Source organism: Pseudonaja textilis, chromosome 2 (genome assembly GCF_049901715.1).
Source record: "Pseudonaja textilis isolate UNSWEBS1 chromosome 2, rPseTex1.2, whole genome shotgun sequence".
In the NCBI taxonomy this organism is placed as follows: Eukaryota; Metazoa; Chordata; class Lepidosauria; order Squamata; family Elapidae; genus Pseudonaja; species Pseudonaja textilis.
Window position 1 is genome coordinate 19,852,048 of NC_141991.1, and position 21,659 is coordinate 19,873,706.

Sequence of the window (21,659 nt, forward strand, 5' to 3'; positions counted from 1 at the left end):
TTCAGTTTCCAAACTGAACTGAACTGAAAATAGGTTTGGACTAAAGGATGAGATTACTGGCTTTGTGCCTGAGCCTGTGTCCATAGTAGATCAGATCAAATTAGGTCTTATTGCATTGACACGGTTCAGTGATCTCAGTCACTTTATGGAATGGCTAGAATAAAGAGGAGAGGAGGGGAAAGAAAAATTAGGAGATGGAATTGGTTAAAAACCTTGATAGCGAAGATCTTTGGACAATAGGATAATGAGGAGGGGTAAATAAAATGGGCTGGAAGATAATGAGAACTTATTTTAAAATGTTGATTATTTATTTATCTAATAGACTGTCCTCAATTAAGGCCACTTGCTTAGTGATTGTTCAAAGTTACAGCTGACCCATCCCAACGGTAGCCAAGAAAGTTAGCACCCACCCTCCTCCATTTTTTGCCTTCCGTGGGCCTCAGCGAAGCCTCTTGGGCAAAGCAGTAAGATAGTGAGGGGAATTCCAGCACAGCTGATCATGGGAACAGCTGATCGTCGGAGGGAGGAGAAATACTTTAAGGAGTGACTGGGTGGGGAAGAACACAGTAAGCGAGGTTGGGCATGCGCACAATGGTGTGCATGTGCAATAAGGACTGACTGGACTGGGTGGGTGGAGAGAGGCAGGGCCAGCCAGGGGCACAATTTGTCAGTTCTCTGAACTGTGCAGAATCATAACAACCGGTTCTATAGAACCAGTCCAAACTAGTAGAATTCCACCCCTGGGTATAGGCAGGGGTGGGTGGGCAGGCCCACATGATCGTCAGAGCAAACTGATTCACTGTCAGCTGATCTTTGGAGGTAGGGGTTCACCCAAACCAGTCCAAACTGGTAGAATCCCACCCCTGACTACTTGTGTTTGTTAATTCAACTTGTATAGCCACACAACTCATTTTAGACTCTGAGCTACTTACAAGAGAATTTAAAAACAATTGTGTCAAAACGATACAGCCAAACAGAACAGATGGGCAATTGAGGACACCAATCAATATGTTACAAAGCCCCGTAAAGATTTATAACTGAGTTGTTTTAACTGTGAGAAAGAGAATAAGACTGTCGCCATTGTAAGGGGAATATGGTCTATGTCATTAATATTCTGCAAAGGACAATTTCCTTCCATTGTGTATTTGTGGGCCAGTCTGCGTAAAGGCTGTTTGGCAGGTAATAGCTGTAACCCAACACATCTGCCAGATCGAGATAGTTAACCAAAAACTTCAATCATTCTTTGAGAAAGTCAACCATTTTGTAATCTTTCTCAGAATTCTCTCCTTTTATACTGCTTTGAATTTGCTGGGCAAGTTTATCCATGAGTGTAGATAGCCTTGTGATCATTGTTTGATGAATTTCTGCATTCCTTTCTCAAAGCTCTCAAAGCTCTTGGTTCACTGTTTTCATTTTGTGACAGTAAGGTGATTATATATTGTGGGAAATATCTCCTTAGGCAGCAGATACCCAGTTTAAATATGCTGTTCTCTATCATCATGATTTGACCAAGGTTGTAAAGATTGCAGGTAGTCCTCAATCTACAACCATTCATTTAGCATCTGTTTAAAGTTACAATGGAACTAAAAAGTGACTTATAACCACTCCTCATACTTAGGACCGTTGCAGCATCCCCACAATCACATGATCAAAATCCAGGCACTTAATAACTGGCATGTATTAACAAAGGTTGCAGCACCCCAGGTGTCATGCCCTTGTTAGAGTCAGACTCTGAGGGAGAGGAGGAACAGCCGACAGGAAGTGGAGGTGTGGCTCTGGAGGTTGTGGAGGAGGCTGGGGAAGGGCAGAGGCTGGGGAGTCAGAGGAAGAACCAGGCTCATCCCCTCTTCATCCCAGGATATGCAGGGAGGAACGGAGAAGGAAAGAACTTGGCTTAATGAGAGAGGAAGCGGCCATGATCCCCCTCATTGGTTGCAGCTGGGGAGAATAGTATATAAGAGAGACAGTTAAAACACAGCATTGCCAGAAGCAAAGCATGTGTTATTTTGAGCTGAACTTATCTTGGTTGGCATCCTTCCAACAGTCTGTGCCTTGTTATCTCCTTGAAATTGGTAATTACTTATCCTGGTCCTTTGAGGAAATTCCTTCATTGTAATTTGTTTTAGTTTTTTATTTTACCTCTATCTGCTCATTAAGTTTGGACTGTATTGCTGTCTTTTGAAGACTATTTTTGAGTAAGTTTTATCTCCAACTGAGAATTATTGAACAGTGGGGCCAAGCTGGAGGCATTAAAGGACATTTATTTACATTTTGGATTTTGTTATGTTTGTGTTACACTCCGAGTCATCACACCGGGTCATATGATTGCCACTTCCAACCTTTCCAATAGACTTCTGACAAGCAAAGTCAATGAGGGAAGCTAGAGTCACTTAACCACAGCATGAGTCACTTATGAATCATGTTGTGGTTAAGTGGTTTGCTTAACACTTGTGGCCAAAAAAAAAAAAAAGTAAAGTTGGGCACAACTCTCTTAACCTTGCATAGCAAAGGAAATTCTGGTCCTAATCATGTTCGTAAGTCAAAAATCACCTGTTTTTTTTCTAGGATAATTTAATTGTTCCATAAATGATAGGTGGAAAAATGTGTTTAAAAAGCTATTCTATAGATAGGAAGAGAATTCTGCATGCATATTACTTAGCACATTTTTATGTCCATAAACATGTGCCCTGGAAATGAAGCACTGGCTGATCTTCAGAAAGCTACAGGTTATAGGGTTATCCAGTCTGCTTTTAAAGTGGAGGAACCTTCTCTTGGCTTATCAAAGACAATATGTTAGAAGTATTGGAAAAGTTGCCAAGGCGCGCTAGGGAAGAAATAAGATAACACACAGCCAAAATTCCATGAGCAAAAAGGAAAGAGAAGGGACTATGTGAAACTTGGCAAAAGGATGGTTTGCAAAAGTTGAGGCGGTTCTTCTTTCTTTTCAAGAAAGGTCGCTTTAAAACATCCGGCATTTGACAAGAGCAGGAAGAGATTATGAGCACTTGTTAAACTTGTCCAGTTATTTTATGTGAGATAAACTGACAAAATTCATATATTTTCCTGTCCTTTGAGAATTGCAAATGAGAGTATTTGTGCTCTGTTTTTATTTCTCTAGCTGGTGCCAGTAGGAATAAGCAATCAAAAATATGCTGCAGTCTAGCACTTGGTAGAGCAGCCATGAAGGCCTTGGAAAAGATACCCCAATGCTTGTGATGTGTATACCTACAAAGATCAAACTTGTGCAAACCATAACATTCCCTACTGAAGTTCAAATGGGACTTTGTAGAAGCAGCATAGGAAGAATATTGATGTTTTTGAGCTTTGATGTTGGAGAAGACTCTTGAGGATACCAGGATCAACCAAGAAAACAAATGAACCATTGAACATCAACCCAAAAGTTCTCACAAAGGACTTGGCTCAAATTGTCCTGCTTCAGATACCTTCTTGGAATACCCAGCTCTCTGGAGAAGGCCCTAATGCTGGGAAAAGTAGAAGGAAAGAGAATGACCAGCAGCAAAGCAGATAGACTTAGTTACATGGCAATGGGTGTAACTGTTGGAAGACCCAAAAGAGGAGGATAGGAATACATCATATGGAGAAAATCTATGTGAATGAAGGTGAATAAACACGTCCCAGGATAATATTACAGAATTCAATCTGGGATGGCCACCGAGACCAGAGATGTTGTCTTCTGAAAGTGACCAATCCAGATTGGATCCTGCAAAATCCATGTGGTCACTAAGAGCCAGATACAACCTGATGGCACATAATCACTTACCTGGATGATATTTAGCAGCCTCTGTACTGTGTATCGACTGGCAACTCTCAAATATTTAAAGTCTGCGCTACTATTACTGTTAAATCTTGTCATCACTCCTTATCACCCATCCCTTCCCACTTGTGACTATATGGCTGCAACTTTGTCGCTTGTATACTTACAATTTATATTGACTGTTTCCTAGTACGATTTGATTGCTTATTGTACCCTATGACTATCATTAAGTGTCATACCTTATGATTCTCGACTTCTGACAAATTTATCTTTTCTTTTATGTATACTGAGAGTATTTATACCAAGACAAATTCCTTGTGTGTCCAATCACACTTGGCCAATAAAGGTATTCTATTCTATTCTATTCTATTCTATTCTATTCTATTCTATTCTGTGACTTATGAGTCTGCTCATCTCCAGGAAACACAAATAGTGCTCAGGAGGTAATGACTACAACAGCTGTTTATTAGATGTACATCCCATTTTTTCTCTCCAGAGACTTATATGGGAATCTCCTTTTCATTCTAGCCCCCTAATAATTGCCCTTTGGGGTGACTTGTAACTGGCCTCAGAGGCTAGTGTTTGTATTTTTATTTATTTATTTATATTTGTCAATTGCTTACAAGATAATAGGTATAAGGAAAAACATAATTATGAATACATGGATACATATAAGAAAAATAAAAAATATATATAAATGAAACAATAGGACAGGGACGGTAGGCACGTTGGTGCGCTTATGCACCAATGTGAATGTGAACCTTGGTCTTCCCAAACCATACCCAAGTGTTACACCACACAGCTGGAACCGCTGGCGTGCAGGCTAAGAGCGCCAGAGACAGGCCAGGCTGACAACAAGCCTGGGGAATCAGCGGCCTCGGGACCTGGTGGCATCTGGAGCGGGACACGGAGTCATCGCTGCGTCCTCCAAGCCACCGTGGCTCCTCGGTCGGAGGGCATGCCAAAGCCGCCGTAACTTCCTGTTCAGCGTTACCTCTAGGACCTGGAGGGAACCGAAATGACTGGGCTCCGCCGAGATTGCAAGGAGGAAGACAAGCACCACCATAACCGGGTCTGAAGTCGGGCTGTTCCCGCAAATCCAGGCTCCCTTTTCTTTCCTCCCGGACCTTGGCAGCCTCCGCTTCTCCCAGCACCGGCGGAGAGATCCCTGCCGGCCGCCTGCTCCCGTTGGAGGCTTTCTTTGTGTCCGACAATCGCAAGGCAAGCGGGGAGGGAAGGATTCGCCTCTCTGGCGGCAGAGGAAGCGGAGGCTCTGTGCGGGCAGCTCTTTTTCTCCGGGGAGATGCGGGAGGAGGGAGGGAGGAAAACAAACAAAGGGGCGCAAATGAAGGCTTGGAGGCATCGCGCAAGGAGAAATTGTGGCCTTTGCAAGTCCGGGGTGTCGCCTATGTAGAATTGGCAGGGCAGTTGATAGGCAGAAGCTGCTCTTTCTTTGTATAGAGTGGAAAGCCCGTCTCGCCTGAGTCGCCTGTGGCGGCTGTTCCCAATCTCCTTCACCCAGGCCGAGGCGGGGGAGGCTGGTCTGCCGATGCCCAAGGGCGCAGTCCCGGAGTTACTTAGGGTTGCCCTTTAAATGCCTGGCCTCAAAGGCAGAGCATTTGAAGGGCAGAAGCCAAGAGCTGTGAAATGCAGCTGCCTCGCCTTTCTGTGCTGTTTGTGCACTCATCTTGGTTGTTGCTGTTGTATTGTGTGTGTGTGTGTTTCTTTATCCACCCACCCATCCATCTCCCCTACAATGTGAGGGTTGTGAACTGTTTGTGCACTTGTCGTGGTGGTGGTGGTTGGTTGTTGCTGCTGTTGCATTGGTTGGTTGGTTGCTTGGTTGCTTGTGCCACCCATCTCCCTTACAACGTGGAGGTTGTGAACTCATCTTGGTGATCCTCAGCAGGACATCAGTAACTGGGCACTACTGACTTTGCTTTAATACCTGATTGCTGGATCATCTTTCTCCGGAATCTTAATTGCGCAGCAGGACCTCCACGTTTCAAAACCAACCTTCCTTTCTTCAAAACCAACATTCAAAACACAATATATATTCTTAACTTTAACACATAAAAAACCTGTTAACCATAGAAAAATCATAGCCATATAACATCCCACAATATTTCTCTAGTCAAATCAAATATAATTAAATCCCAAAGTCAAAACTTCAGCTTTCTCCTTTTCCTGAAATCTAACAGTGATCTATCTCTAAGCTGCAAGAAATGTAGTTAAATTGTTGTCTCTAACCAAAACAATTTTGCCATCTCAACTAGCTCCAATCCCTTAAAACAGTGGCCCCAAACCTTCTTTGTACCAGGGACCGGTTTCATGATTATTCATTCTTCCATGAACCGGTACCTGAGTAACGCGAGACTCCACCGCCATCGGGACGGCTCTTCGTTCGAAGCCATCCCCCCCGCTTCGACAAAACTAAGGCGCGAGCACCCAAGTGCCGCTTTCCAACTAAAAACCCAGAAGCACTTTCCAACCGAAAACCCGAAAGCGCCGTCGAAACAAGATGGCGGTGCCCAAGCTTTGCGGCCCGGTAAAAAATGATCCACGGACCGGTACCGGTCCAGGGACCGGTGGTTGGGGACCCCTGCCTTAAAAGATTACTTCAGTGCCCCAATCAAATCTTTCCCCAACTGGCATCCATATACATTAGGACCATAAATCCCCGAATTTACAGTATATGAATTACAGAATGTGAAAATGTAACATTTCCCCCAAAATACAACCCAAGATTGGAGAACTGCCATCTTGTCTCAGCACTTAGAAATTTTATGCATGAAACTTCACAGTTTGCTGGAATGTTCCCATGTCTAATTGCAGTTCTGACTTGTTTTCATTTCCATTTCTTTTTTTTATTAACTGCTTTTCTCTTTTTAGGATTTCCTACCTTAAAGTATAAATTAATATCTAAGATGGAGAAGGAGGAAAAAATACAAGATTCAGATTCCCAAAGCACTGGAGAAGGGACAGTGAGAAATGAGACCAGCTCAGGTAAAGAAGTGGATAGAGAAACATATTTTTAAATTATAACTGTGTGGATCATTCTGAGTTCATCTTCTGAAGGATAATTGGTCTGTCCATCATTGATTTCCCAGGATTTGAAGGAATGGTTTTTTTTTTTCTTGCATCCTTCCTCAAGTATAAAATGATACAGGATAAGTCTTGATGAGATAGGTTTCACACTTCTCTAACTTGTTGCTTTGTAGATATATTGAAATCTACACGGCCATCCGGATGAGTTCTTATAAAGTGATGATGGAGTGAGTTTGAAATTTAGCTAAGATGGCAGATGACTTCGTTATCCTGGGAGTTTTGTTTTCAGTGCCTTGGAGTTGGCGTCGATTGCCTGTAGTTTTCTCAGCAAGGTTTTTCACAAGTGGTTTGCCCTCACTTCTTCTTTCCTAGGGCTGAAAGAGAATGAGGGACCCAAAGTCATTCAGCTGGCTTTGTGCCTAACACAGAACTAGAAATTATGGTTTTCCAGTTTCTAGCCTGGTACTTTAACCACTGCATCAAGCTGGCTCTCCCAGTATAATAACTGTGAAATAAAATATTCCATAATCTGTAGAAATTCTCAGTCATCGAGGTCATGGTTGTCCCAAAGGTGCTTTTTCAGGAAGGCAACTGTACTTTCTTGTTTTTTTCTTTTGAAGACGTTTTGCTTCTCATCCAAGAAGCTTCTTCAGCTCTGACAGGATTCAGCTCTGACAATTTGGGATGAACACCCTTTTGAATGGTGTGAGAGTAGGAATGGATTTCCCCAAAAATTGCAGTCTACAGGAACCAGGAACACTACTCAGGTGACCCTGAGGACACAGATAAACCTCCAAGTGCTTCAACGACCCTCTAAAAGGATGCAAATGACCAGCTGGCTGCAAGAAATATAAATCCTTCCATTCCCCACCATCCAGTCAGAGATGAAGAAGCTTCTTGCATGAGAAGCGAAATGCCTTCAAAAGAAAAAAAAACAAGAAAGTCCTCCTAAAAAGAAGCACCTTTCAGATTCCAAAATTGTTCATTGGATAGAATAAATCATGCAACATAAACTGTCTTTGTAAGCGATAGAAGGTGACCTTCCCCCAAAATATCATCAGGCTACTTGAGGTGATTTCAGAAAAGCAAAGAATGCCACTTGTTTTCTGTTGGCTGAACCACAAAGTTCTTGTTTGGTATGGGGGAGTCTTAAAAGGACTGGTGGAAGGGCTGGTTGATTTCTGGAGAGTTTTTCAGTTAGGTGGACTGATCTTTTGTCTTCTAAATATTTTTTCCTCCTGCTTCTCTTCCCTGACTTTCAGAAGTTACTGTGGCTGGTGACAAAGTGGCCTCTGCAGCCGTCACTGTGGCCACCGCTGCCGTAGCTGCTGTCAAGACTGTTGTCGGGATACAGTCACAACTTTTCAGCCGTTTGGCCACCCGCCGCACGTTTCTGCCCAGCCACCGTCGTGACCTCCTAGAGCTTGAGCAGATGGTGGAAAACGCAGCCGCCGTGCGCCTCCGAGCAGTGGTGGAAACCAGCATTGATTCTTTGCGCGCCATGATGTGTTCATGCCTCTTCCAGTCCCCGGCGGTTCTTGCTGGACTGATAGACGAACTCTACATCATGGAGCGGGCCTTCTGGGTGCAGCCGGGCCGCTCTGAGTGGTGGGAAAAGGTGGTGCTGCCCCATTGGGATGACCACCTTTGGCAGGAGAACTTCCGGATGAGTCGGCAGACTTTCATGGAGCTGTGTGACGGATTGAGGCCAGTTCTGGAGCATCAGACAACCAACATGCGGGCTCCCATTACTGTTGAGAAGCAGCTGGCCATAGCTATATGGAAGCTGGCCACCCCAGATAGCTACCGCTCGGTAGCAGAGTGCTTTGGCGTTGGTCGCTCCACTGTCTCCAGGATAGTCATGGAAGTTTGCCAAGCTCTTTATGATGTCTATCACCATGTGGTTCTTCTGACCAGGCCCCAGGAGGTGATAAAAGGCTTTTCGGCCAAAGGTTTCCCTCATTGCATTGGGGTGATCGATGCAACCCACATCCCTATCATTGCTCCTGCCCACCGAGCCATGGAATATATCAACAGCCGAGGGTATTACTCGATGGTTCTGCAGGCCCTGGTGGATCACGAAGGCAAATTCATTGACGTGTATGCTGGGAGATCGGGAAAAGTTCATGATGCCAGGATCTTTCGCAGCTCCCCCATCTTCCGGGCCATGAACCAAGGCACTTTCGGTCCTAGCACTACGATGGACATAGAGGGAGAGCAAGTGAAGCCGGTCATCCTTGGAGACCTTGCTTACCCTCTTCTGCCATGGCTAATGGCTCCTTACAGTGGCCAGTTGGACTCCCGAAAACAGCTCTTCAACAGCACGCTTGGCCACTGCCGGACAGTGGCGGACTATGCCTTTCAGCGGCTCAGGGGCCGCTGGCGGTGCCTCCTCTCCCGCCTCGATGTGCGAGAACGCTACGCCCCGCGGGTCATTGTAGCCTGCTGCATTTTGCACAACATCTGTGAGAGCAAAGGGGAACCTCTTCAGGAAGGCTGGGAAGAGGTGGTGAGGTCCGTGTCAAGATCTTACCAGCAGCCAGAAAGGCAGCTGATGTACATGTCCAACCCTCATGCCCGGGAGATCAGGGATCTTTTTAGCACATACTTGGAAAGGAGAGATCAGGACAAGTAGCGTGGAATTCGTGCTTATTTATCCTCCTTTCCCTCCCCTCCCCACCCCCTACCCCCCAAAAAAAACCCTTGGAACAGAAGTTGGGGAAAGGAAAGCTGGCTTTTCTCTGCTTCTTTTCCGAATACAAATAGTCCTTGACTTACAGCCATTCATTTAGCAACCATTCAAAGTTATAATGGCACTGAAAAAAGTGGCTTGCAACTGGTCCTTGCACTTAACTGTCGCAAGATCCCCACGTGATCAAAATTTGGGTGCTTGGCAACTACTGGAGGCTAAAACATATAAAGAACAGTTGCAGGAACTGGGTATGTCTAGTTTAATGAAAAGAAGGAGCAGTCTTCCAGTATCTCAGGGGCTGCCACAAAGAAGAGGGAGTCAAGCTATCCTTCAAAGCACTTGAAGGCAGGACAAGAAGGAGTGGATGGAAACTAATCAAGGAGAGAAGCTACCTAGAACTAAGAAATTTCCTGACAAAACAATCAGTGGAACAACTTGCCTCCAGAAGTTGTGAATTCTCCAACACTGGAAATTTTTAAGAAGAGATTGGACAACCTTTTGTCTGAAATGCTGTAGGGCCGTGATGGCAAACGTATTGCACCTGTGCCACAGGTGGCACGCAGAGCCATTTGTGCTGGCATGCAAGCTGCAGGCAATCTTACCTCACTGCACATGTGCATGCCTCACAGCTGATTTTTGGGCAGTTTGAGGCCTTTTTTGGCCTCCCAAAGGCTTGAGGAAGGCTTCTGCCGAAATCTAGCCCCGTTTCATCACTTCCAGTATTTTCAGAAAAACAGAAAATCATGAAACGGGGCTAGATTTCGGCCTACAAAGCTTGTAGAAGCGTGCAGAAGCCTTCAAGCCTTTGGGAGGCCGAAAAAGGTCTCAAACTGGCCAAAAATCAGCTGTGAGGCGCAGTGCAGGTAAGGGGCAGCAGTGGGGTGAGGCAATTGCATGTGCATGCGAAGGGGACATGGGGGGGCGTGCATTGCCTTCCTGTTGCTGGCATGTGAGTGTGAGCATGCAAGCACACACACAATTTTTGGCACAGGAGCCCAAAAAGGTTAGCCACCACTGCTATAGGATTTCCTGCCTAAACAGGGGGTTGGACTAGAAGATCTCCAAGGTCCCTTTCAAACTCTGTTATTGTGTTCTATTCTATTCCATTTACCACAGTTTGCAGGGTCCTGGGGTCATGTGATCTCCCATTTGCAACCTGGCGTCTGGCAAGAAAGTCAATGGGAGAAGCCGGAGTTTGCTTAACAACCACATGATTCACTTAACACTTCCAGTGATTCGCTTAACAACTGTGGTGAAATGGTTAAAATCTGGAGATGACTCACTTAGCAACTGCTTTGCTTAGCAATGGAAATTCTGGCCCTACTTGTGGCTGTTAAGTCAAGGAATATCTGTAAGTTGTTATTTACTAGGGTTAAAATGCAACTGACCATTTCTGATAGTAGGTAGCCAGTTTATCTTGCTCCTCCTTGACTGAAGCAGGTGGCCAAGGCTGCCTTCTGCCTCTGGGTTTCCTGTTGCCTTCCTGCAGGTGGTGCTTCTGCTAGAAAGCAGCAACCTTAATGCTGCACCTTTCTTATTATCTAAGGCTGCTGCCTTTACAGACATCAACTACCCAGGTTAGCATAATGTGCCCTAAGACACAGTTTATTCATTAGTTGCCATTTATAGAACAAACTGCACTTCGCCAGATTAGTACAATGCACCAAAACCAAAGAAACCATATTTTGGCCCAATGCAACTTTGAAACCCAACATCTTTGCCAGGGTTGGTTTCAGATTTGAATGTGGGAAGCTCTGGAAAGAGCTTTTGAAGGACTTTGCCTTCCATTTGTGGACTTCCCTAGCAACAGCCCTCTGATTGGTGCTGGAAGTTGCCCTTTGCATTTCCCATAGTTCCCCCGTAGAGTGTCATCCTTTGGTGTTATATATTTTAAAATGGCAGCTCCCTTCATGTGATGCAACTTAGGAAACGAATGAATGTTGTGTCTTCCCTGCCCCCACCACCATCCCACTCCTGTAACATGTCTTACAGACCAGAGGCTGTTCTGGTCTACGCTTGGTGCTTCCCAAAATGTTCAGTTAGGTTCTTACCAAAAGCTACTGAAAGAACCATCTAGTCACTATAGTAAGGAGCTGTTGTTAATCTGATGTCCATGAATGTATTTATATTTACTTTAAACTTCTCCAGGTTGGCTCCGCATCTATGGGGAATGAAATCCTTCCCCTTTACTCAAAAACACTGCAAAAGGCAAGCCACAATTTTCTTATGATCAGTGGTTAAACCATGCAAATGTAATTTTCCAAGATGCAGGTCAGTAATTAGCGCTTATCGCTAATTACTGACCTGCATCTTGGAAAATTACATTTGCATATTTTTACTCAAAACTATTGAGGTAGTTTATTTACTCTCTTATTTCTCTGGGTAGGGATGAATAACCCTGATGGATATGGCAGGGTTTTTGTTAGGATTACAAAACAATTCTCATTGCAAAATTTGCAATGCGATCAAGGAAGCAGTCAAAGATATTATGTATTTGAATAGAATGCAAACTGAAAAGAGGTAATTTGTATGTGATGATTCCCATCCCCAAATGAAGGCTCAGTATTTAGAGCTTTGTTTCCACCCAATATTGCCCTCCTTTCTACCTCTCTGATTCTTCTATCCAAACCAGGCATGTACTGTATTGTATCTGTAGGCAATATGAGATACTTGACTGGATCTTCAGACACAATCTGGTCCTATGGTCCTGCTATTTGTTTTTAAATTACATACAGTTTACTTAATTGTCTGCACAACACACTCATAAATAAATATGATATTCTAATAAATCATGTACCTTACAGAGTTGTTGCCGAAAACTATAGGCACAAATTTTATGGAGTATTCTGACTATAACCCTTAGCTTGGCTCAGAGCTTGGAGTTGTCATTACATTTACTCAAGAATAGACATTTTCTTTGCCTCAAATCCCAGGCTTTTCGTCTTCCAAACCACTCCATTATCCAAGGGGACATGACACAAATTCCCTTGAGGTTATTTAAAGTGGGATTTCTGATCAATTTTGCTTGAAAACAGGTACCATTATGTGGAGGGCAGGGAATTGCATTTGACCATTGAATACCAGGAGAGAAATGTCTCTCAGAAAGTAGCAGAGCCAGACAAAAACTATCTGATTTAATTTGTAATAATACATTTGTAATGTTACTTTTCACCTGCTTCATAGTTGCCTCTTCTTATTACAGATTGGCAACCCAGTTGTGACTGAGGTTGTCTCTTAAAATAGATAGAGTAATGATTAGTGGAAGGGAAGGAATTAGATAATTAGTAGTTCAGGTATAGAATAAGAGAATAAGTAGAAAACATAGAATCAGGAAGATGGACAAAAAAAGCAAACACAAGAAAGGAAAAATTTTAAAGACCCAGGAAAGGAGCTGTATGGTTCAGTGGAGATTGCTGCATCCAGATCACTCCTACCTTATTCTAAGAGACTTGCTATGATGCTGGGGCTGGTTGGAACTGGGAACTTTTAAGCAATATTTAAGAGAGTTGAAAGGCCTCTATTCCTGTTTGTTGTAAATCTCATAGCCAGACTATTTCAACTGCTTCAAATCCAGGATCTGCCAATAATGGCTGGAAATTTTGGTAGTTTTAATCCAATAGATTTGGAGGGTGCTAGGAGAGCTGCTTTACAACAATTGTTTTGTTCTCAAACACACAATTTTGGAACAGAGTAAGATATGGTTTTGGTCTATTTTAATGAAGCACAAAATTCATCAAACTGGAATTAGTAATGTTTCTACGTGTTGTCAACTCATAAAGCATTCCTATGCCTGTTTTTGAATTTCCATAAGCAGGTTGGGGTGGGGGAACCTGAAGGAGCAGTACGGCAATTAAAACCAGAAGTACATTCCACACTTACCTTACAAAGATTGTAGCCTAGGCTACTGGATCTTCTGCCCACGAGAATCCTTCATTGAAGAATATGATTGATGACACCCAGCCCTTGAACGTGCTTCTCATTGGAGAATCTGATTTATGACACACCTGGGGGGGGAACAAGGTCACAGGGGACCATAAATTACGTGTGGCAGAGTTGGCTTCATATAGGACAATGTTGACATGTTGCTCCTAATAAATCTTTTGGATTCTTTTGAAGCTTGGCTCGAGGCTCATGATTTAATTAGGGCAATTGCTGGAACCCTGACAGGTGGCTGGCTTGATTGTGTGGATTTCTAGTTATGGTTTATGGAATGATTATAAAAAGTGTCTGGCTTGATATGTCACATTAACTCAAACAATCCATGTTATTAATTAAAGTATTGAGTGAACCAGCCCAGAATTCTGGCATGACTTTAATTTTCCCCCTTGTTTGATTTGCCTAATCAATGTCATTTTAAATTAGAGAATGTCCTGTACTTCCTGCAAATTCTAAATAAAACTGTTTAATGAATGTTAGTGTCTTTCATTTTTTATCATAATTGTAAAAAAATATGTACCTCAGCAAGTAGCAACTCAGTTGATCTTGGTCATGATTGCTAAGCAGGGTTGGGTTTGGTGATGTGTGAAAGAGCACAAGAAATAACAAAACAATAGTCTGAATTGGAAAGTTAAAAAAAACCCTTCAGGAACAAACCAATGGAAAACTCTTTCAGTGGACATTGGAATGGTTCTGCCTGTAAATTAAACAAACTCATTAGCCATCTGTTGGGATAGCTTGCCAACAGTACATGTCCTGTTCTATACAGGGATTGGGGGAGCCAAGAAGTATTAAACAGGGACAGTTGAGGCCTTGTGGAATAGCTACTGGATAAGTAGGAGGTTGCTGGTTGTGAGAACATTTGCAATAACTACAAAGTTAAAGGCTGTTTAGTAAAAAGAAAAGTGAAAAAAGAAGACAAAAAAAATCAGAAGATTCAAAATCCATAGAAAGTACTCACAGCTCATAAGATGTGATGAAACAAAAAAATGAGGATAAATATGGAGGAGAATTATTAGAGATGTGTATGAAGGTAAAACTAAAAACCTGTTGTACTTGTTAGGATAGTTGTGAAAACCATGGAGAAGATATTTGGATAGTATGATATGTCTATCAGCAAGATCAGAAGTGACGATCAAGGATTTCCCCTGTGACATTCTATGGAGGTAAATGTTGGACTTTGAAGAAGCAGGATAGAGTATTCATGCTTTTGAAGTTTACTGCAAGATTCTTCAAGATGTCATAGGTGGCCAAGAAATCAAATAAATGGATCACAGTACAACCGATCCAGAGTTCTCCCTCAAGGCACCAGTGCTGAAGTTCAAATTATGTTTTGGTACATTATGTAAAATTCAAATCCCTTGACAAGTCCATAGTCCTGAGAAAGCTGGGAGGAAAAGAAGACAACAATATCAAGCTATTCTCCAAATTTAATAATTTATTCTCTAAATTTAATAAATTAAAAAGTATACTGAAACCAACAGCTGTAATTTTAGGGCTGTAAGCCTAGTTCTCAAGTGAGCAATAGCATCATGCTGGTTGCTCAACAACCATGCTTTTTTTGGAAATGCCCAAACAACGAGAAATAATCTTATGCTAAGCATTCAGTTTTTGGGAAAGCTAGAATTCAAGCAAACAGAATTAAAGCAATTTGTAATTCAGTCAATTTGTAATTTATGCAGTTTATTGTTCTAACAAATTATCTTATGGCTTTATTTTTTGTTTAAGATTCCAGTTTGTTAAGAAAGCAGAAAATCAGAGATCGTAGTTTGAATATAATACTAAATAAACCATGGAGAAATGACACTGGATACTCCTTTGCTAAACATTTCTACTGACAGAAATCAACAGCAGTTGATTCATATGTAGCAGCAGCCTTATTCATGTAGAATGTAGGCGGTCTGTAGATTTTAAAAATAAATAAAAGTTTATGCTTTTGAATTTCAATTGGCGGGGTCTGGAAGGGCCTTCTCTGCAGCTGCTCCTGCATTGTGGAACATCATGCCCTCAGAGGTGAGAAAAGCCCCCAATCTCTTGGCCTTCCATAAAAGGACGAAAACTTAGCTACTTTGAGGCCTTGTGGGGGGGAAGGGGCAGAGGCCCACACAACCATGTGGCTGGCTGGCCCCGTGTGAATCCCCCACCCACCCACATTAACAACTAATCTCCCACCTTGGAATTTTTCACCTTTGGAAAGTTTTATATTATTACAATTTTAAGACTATTTAACTTTAAATTGATTTTATTGATTATATTGTACATTGCTCTCTGAGGGAGAGGGATTAAGAAATATGAAATGTAAATATGACATTTTCCATTCTGTCTGACTTTTTGGTACTGAAATATCAGAAGAAATAAATTTTGAGAGCCTGTTTTCCTTTGGCTTCTGGAAATAAAAATAATCAAAAGTACTCTATTAATACTTTGTAATTTGTCATAATTAATAATTTGTCAGAAATGGTATAAGGCCTACCACTTGGGCAGGGGGTTGGACTAGATGACCTATAAGGTTCCTTTCAACTCTGATTATCTGTTATGTTACCTTATTTTTAATATCATTTGAAATGGTAGTCTAAGTGAATAGCATAAAAAGCTTGCCTTCCTTTTAATAAAATGTGATAATTGGAAGTGTTCCCAGATTTATTTTTGCATATTGTTTGGGCATTTGATGTGCAAAAGTAACTTTGAATGTATTTAGTGTATTTGTTTTTATGGATATTGAAGGATCTCAAGTTTGGGGATTTTCACTCCTCTCCTCTTCAGATTCAACTACATCTCCAGCTTTGGGAAATTCCATTCTTTATGTGTTTATGGTTTTGACAGTATTTGCTTCAGGAGGTAGAAATAAAGGCCGCAAGAGAAAATTCGGCAGTGGATGTTAACCAAGAAGTCTGTCAGATGAAAGGGATGATCCCCTTGGCCCAGAAAAGAGAATCTGAGCTTTGCAAAGAGACAACATCTTGATAGGGGCGAGGAGGCTTGCTATTTCTGTATTATATAGGCTCTGAGGAGCAGGAGTGAGATTCAGGAAGTTTGGGCTGGTTCAGGTGAACCGGATGTTAAATTTACATCTGGTTCCTGAACCAATAATTGAACTGACCGGCTGACCCCTCCCAGTAGTCTCCATGCAGCCCATTTGAGATGCAGATAAACACAGGGTCCACATGGAGACTCTGGGAGGGCAAAACACAGCCCCCTCAGAAATGGGCCTCTGGAGGCCATTTTCACCATCCCAGAGGCCCAGGGAAGGCGAAAAACAGCCCTTCCCTAAGTCCAGAAATGGGCCTGTTGCCGGCTTCTAGAGGGCCTCTGGAGAACTGGTTGTTGGGATTTTTGAATCCTAGCCCTGCTGAGTAGTAGCACGTTTGATGCCCAATTAAGCACCTTCGCACTTTTTCACCTGCTGCTTTTGCTGGAGAGAAAATTGTCCTTGCTGTCAGAAGAGCAAGTCAGAGCCCAATTGTTTTTGGAGCAGCCCTGTGACCCAGCACCAAGGATCTCCTGGTTTAACAGGAGTGTGCTGAGGAAGAGGAATAAAATTAACCAAGGCATAGAAATAATAATAGTAGGGTCAATAATCAAAGGAGGTGGATTTAATTTTATCCCATTTATAAAAACATAACACAACAAAAATACCAAGTGCTCCTTCCTCTTTGCCTCATTCACCCTTATGAGGTAAATTGGGCTGAAAGCAATGGCCCAATCACCCAGCCAGTTTTCATGCTTAAGGGAGAACTAGAAACACCAGGTTTCTAATCTGATGCCTTAACCGCTAGACAAACTGGCTATCAGAACAGTTGTTTACACCAATTTAAAATTTATGTTAATTTAATCCAGGATTTTCTCAATCCCAAGAGGTTACCAGTTGTCAATCAAGATATTGGCAGCCTATGTACTAAGTTTATTCAGCAGTGGAGGAAATAAAGGGATTATCACTGTTCAATAGAATCAATTTGCCTATATACTTTTAGAACAGGGCCGTATGACCAGCACTTATAAAACCATGGGCAACTTTTTATAAGCCGTCACAAGTTTTTGATAGCCCTTACACTAGGCCTACTTTGTTAATACCCCTGCTCCTATTGTGTTCAGGTTCATTTTAACGTTCCTTAGATTGGTGTTTAAAAACATTCTTATACATTTGTTTTTTTTGTGAATTTCTTTAGTGCAGCGAAAAGCTCCTCCAAAAAGCCTGTGGGTGGCTCTGAAAAGAGCCTTTGGGTCTCAGTATTGTCCCCCGGGGCAGGGTTGGTTATCTTGTCTTCACTGGACAGCAACAGGAGCGGTCGTCGGTTTGACAGCAACTTTGGGCACTTTTGTAGACTTGCTCACGCTAGTGGTAGGCTTGCTGCTACTAGCGCTATGTAGAATTTCGGTTTTTTTCGGCAATAAAACCGCATGGATATTCGGTAAGACGCCACCCTGAGCAATCGTGACTCCCCCCAGCAACTTATTTAATTCTTCATCGTTGCGCACCGCCAACTGCAAGTGTCGCGGGATGATCCGACTTTTCTTGTTGTCCCTCGCAGCATTACCAGCGAGCTCCAGAATCTCAGCGCTCAAGTACTCCAACACTGCAGCCAAATATACCGGTGCCCCTCCTCCAATCCGCTCGGCGTAATTGCCCTTGCGTAGAAGCCGATGAACTCGACCCACAGGAAACTGCAACCCGGCTCTGGAAGAGCGGGATTTCGCCTTTGCTCGTGCCTTGCCTCCAGTTTTACCTCGGCCCGACATCTTCAAACTCTTCTGCCTCGCAAGACAAAACAGCAGCGAATAATCGCCGTTGAAGGTCTTTTATACCTTTCTTGACCGCATTTCTCTTAATGCGATTGGTTGAAAAGAGCAGACCAATAGGAAGCATTCTATTTTAACCAATAAGAGACTAGTATCGCTGAAGTCGAGTATAATAAAACGAAATAACGGCTTTTATAAAGAAAAAAAATCTCTAATATTCTTTGTATAATTTTATTCTAGTTTTAATTATATGCGAGAGAAGTCATTTACTTTACCACACTAATAAGACTTAGACATATTTTGTAAATGTTTGCTCTTGTTCATAGTACCATATAATCTAGAATGGATCTATTTGATTAAAACCTTCCTGCATATGAAATCATACGAAGTTTTGTGCATGTGTTGGGTAGCCACAGGTAAGTTGGGGGGCATATACATTTATTTAATAAATATATAATTTTAATAACTAAGAGAAAAAACTGCTGAGAAAATTTAGAACTCCAACCATTTTGACTACATCACTTTGAAAAATTCCTTCTTTGCCTTTGACATCCCTATCCCTATTATAAATCAAACGCTGACGAGCAGGACAGGTTGACAGAATACATTTCTCTTTCTAGTTTGTATGATTATTTTATTAAATACTGTCTACAAAACGTATAGTTCTTGATAAATTCTAAATACTGGAGATATAGCCAAAACTGTTCATTCTGGAGATGGATGGCAGTACAAATTGAATAAATACACTTAATTTAATGTCCAACCCAAAATTTTGCTTTTCATCCTAAACTTTTATAAGTGAGGGTGTCCTTAGTGCTCTCGGAACTTGGTTGTTTTCTTGCAGATGTTTCATTATCTTGATGTTACCTACCTAGTTTGGGTAATGAAACGTCTGCAAGAGAACAACCAAGCTCCGAGAGCACCAAGGATCCATCATTTCACACCTGAGCTACAAATATTATCCTTTATTGGCATTTTTATAAGTGCAGTTAAACGTTACTTTGCAGGCTAATCTGACAGGAACGTGAGGGTCATCATACATATTAAACGAGTCCGAACTGAAACATGAATCTGAGGTCTTCCATTGCATTAAATGCAACACAATCTACAAAGGTTTCTTGAAAGACTTGAGGATTTATCCCTTCAAACGCGGAAGTAGGATTACAATCTTAATATAGATTTTTCTGACCAATACTTATTAAAGCTAGCCACAGTACCATTTCCTGTTACAGCAAATTGCTGTTCTTCGTATATCCCTCATTGGTCAGTTTTTCTGAATGTAATCCACTTAGAACTTACCATCAGAATCGAAGTTAATATGAACTGGAATGTCTCATTTGAGGCGAACTCGACTCTTAATGATACCGTAGGCGCATCCTAAGAACGCTTCACTTGTTTTCATTTTTAAAGTGTTTAGTCACACACATGATCACAAGTGAAAATATAGATCCCAGTTATTTCAAATTAATTAGCATCGTGAAATCTAAAATATGCCGACCCAAAACATGTCTCTCGGAATTCTTAGATTTCATCAGAATACTGTATCGACCAATGCGAGAAAGAATCGGGCGGGGAAGAAATGACAAGTGTGCTTGTGTATCAGTTTTAACCTTCGGTAACACCCTCCGCTTTAATATACAATAAAAGAGTCATGGAGAATTTTGTGAACTCTGAAATTTGTTTATTAGGATCAGCCCCAAATGTAACTGATCAGCGTACAGAAATAGAAAGATCTAGTGTGATAGCTCCGTGGCTGAATCTAGAACTGCACTAAGAAAGTTCCGTCCAATCCAAATAAATTCATTATCTCCGTCGATATACCGGTAGCTGCAACGATCGATTCGTAACCTCCCCCCCCACCCACCTCCTTCCAATGGGCGGCTAGGTATTTTTATTAAGCTAATTCCGTACAGTTTTTCCATTTAATTCAATTTTATAAGATATGTTATTTTTAATTTCCTTCAAAGCCCCAATAATCTAAGACAAAAATCACAAGTAAGTGATTTTGTTTGCTTCCCACGTCGGGTGGTGAAGACAGAACCTAAACGGTAAAAAAAAAAAAAAGATCGGAAGAACAGTAAACCAGGGCGCCTGCTCAAATCAGCTTAGAAAACCCATCTGTTTCGATGCAGGAATATAAACTACCCCTGATTCAAAGATTAAGTTGGAATAGGACGGTTGAGAACAAAACCCGTCGGTACCAACTTTTCAGTCAGGAGAGTCACGCCCCCTTTACAGTCGGCCCTGACAGAAAACTTTGAAAAGATTGACTTTGAAGTAAACATGCGTGATATTGCATTGCAGCATCCTTATTGACTTTTGGTTGATTATTATGGTGATTTATCTTGTATTGTTTCTATTGCGTAATCAAAAGACCAGTCTGGGAAAAATACACAATTCTGTGATGCTGTATAATGTCGAGAGGGATGTGAGAAGAAATTGGATTTAATGCACACACCATAAAATACTGGATAGGCTGGAGAACATAAACCGATTTTTCAGAATATAAAATTAAAGTTCACTGCAGTTTTGCCTGGAATACCATGTGCAACGTCCTCAAGGCATAGAAGTTATTTTTATGCCTAAGGCAAGATTAGAACTCAGTCTCATGACTAAACCAAACCGCCTCACTTCCTCATACATAGTAGCTCTTGTAAAAGGTAACTAGTTTCTCACAGGGAAAGGTTTTCTGTCATGTTCAGGTAGTTTTCAGAGGATTAAGAGAATTAATGGGAATAAATTAACAGTGCAACTTGCATGAGAAGCTTTATTTGTTCAAATATATGTCCTCCCACAGCAATCATTAAGAGTCTTGTCCTCTTTTACCTCTGCCCACTCTAATTTATCAAATTGGGAGAATAAAATTCTTCAGTTCCATGTGAATTATGTCTTCTCCTCCTACGTCTTTCTGTTTTTCACCAGTTAGAATCTCCTGAAGAAAAGGGTGAAGTTATTGAAAATGTCTGACCTGACTGAAAATTGAATGTTTTCCAGGAGACATTAAAAAACAACAATGTCCATCCTTAGCTGGTCATTTTATAGCCATTATATGATTGCAGTCTATAACTTTTCAACATCCCTTATGATGTTTAAACAAATGATGGTCTTAATATATATAACCTTTTATGTCATTTATTTTTCTTAATTGGTTTCTAGTAGATAGCAACATATAGGTGCTTTAATAGATATATCTACAGAATAAAACACACCAGGCTAGAAACCTGTCTTAGCCATCAAAACCAGTAGGTGACTTTGGGCCAGTCATTCTCTCTCAGCCCAAATCACCTCACAGGGTGATTGTGGTGAAAATAGGAGGCAGAAGTTGTGTTGTATATGTTTGCCACCTTGGGTTATTTATAAAAATAATAAAGATGAGAAACAAATAAAATAGAATGAGTGTTCTCCTACCTCTTCATATTATATGAAAAAAGGCTTACCTATCATCTGTTTTACTGCAAATCTAGTGTATTT

The 21,659-nt window shown here is 41.7% G+C and overlaps 2 protein-coding genes across 3 annotated transcripts; one reads left to right on the forward strand and one right to left on the reverse strand.

Annotated features, from left to right (window-relative positions):
* Positions 1–4,583: 4,583 nt before the first annotated feature.
* On the forward strand, positions 4,584–10,208 carry LOC113449614 (uncharacterized). Of its 2 annotated transcripts, none has more exons than XM_026720701.2 (3): positions 4,584–5,050; positions 6,668–6,781; positions 8,086–10,208. In XM_026720701.2, the coding sequence occupies exons 2-3, from the start codon at positions 6,703–6,705 to the stop codon at positions 9,456–9,458; spliced, it is 1,452 nt and encodes a 483-aa protein (XP_026576486.1). In that variant the 5' UTR covers positions 4,584–5,050; positions 6,668–6,702; the 3' UTR covers positions 9,459–10,208. The 2 variants fall into 2 exon arrangements, with proteins under 2 accessions (XP_026576486.1, XP_087784744.1); XM_087928618.1 differs by having other exon boundaries at positions 4,584–4,996.
* A 7,506-nt stretch (positions 10,209–17,714) lies between these two features.
* LOC113449630 (histone H2A-like) lies at positions 17,715–18,197 on the reverse strand. The gene has a single exon (XM_026720731.2). It carries the CDS (start codon positions 18,186–18,188, stop codon positions 17,715–17,717), a length of 474 nt encoding a protein of 157 aa, XP_026576516.2. The 5' UTR covers positions 18,189–18,197.
* Between the last annotated feature and the right edge of the window lie 3,462 nt (positions 18,198–21,659).

Excerpts from the sequence above, each read along its gene's own strand:
- LOC113449614 (XM_026720701.2), top strand. The coding sequence starts at position 6,703 with ATGGAGAAGGAGGAAAAAATACAAGATTCAGATTCCCAAAGCACTGGA. Across the intron at positions 6,782-8,085 it reads GAGAAATGAGACCAGCTCAG|AAGTTACTGTGGCTGGTGAC; the intron begins GTAAAGAAGTGG and ends CCTGACTTTCAG.
- LOC113449630 (XM_026720731.2), bottom strand. The coding sequence starts at position 18,188 with ATGTCGGGCCGAGGTAAAACTGGAGGCAAGGCACGAGCAAAGGCGAAA.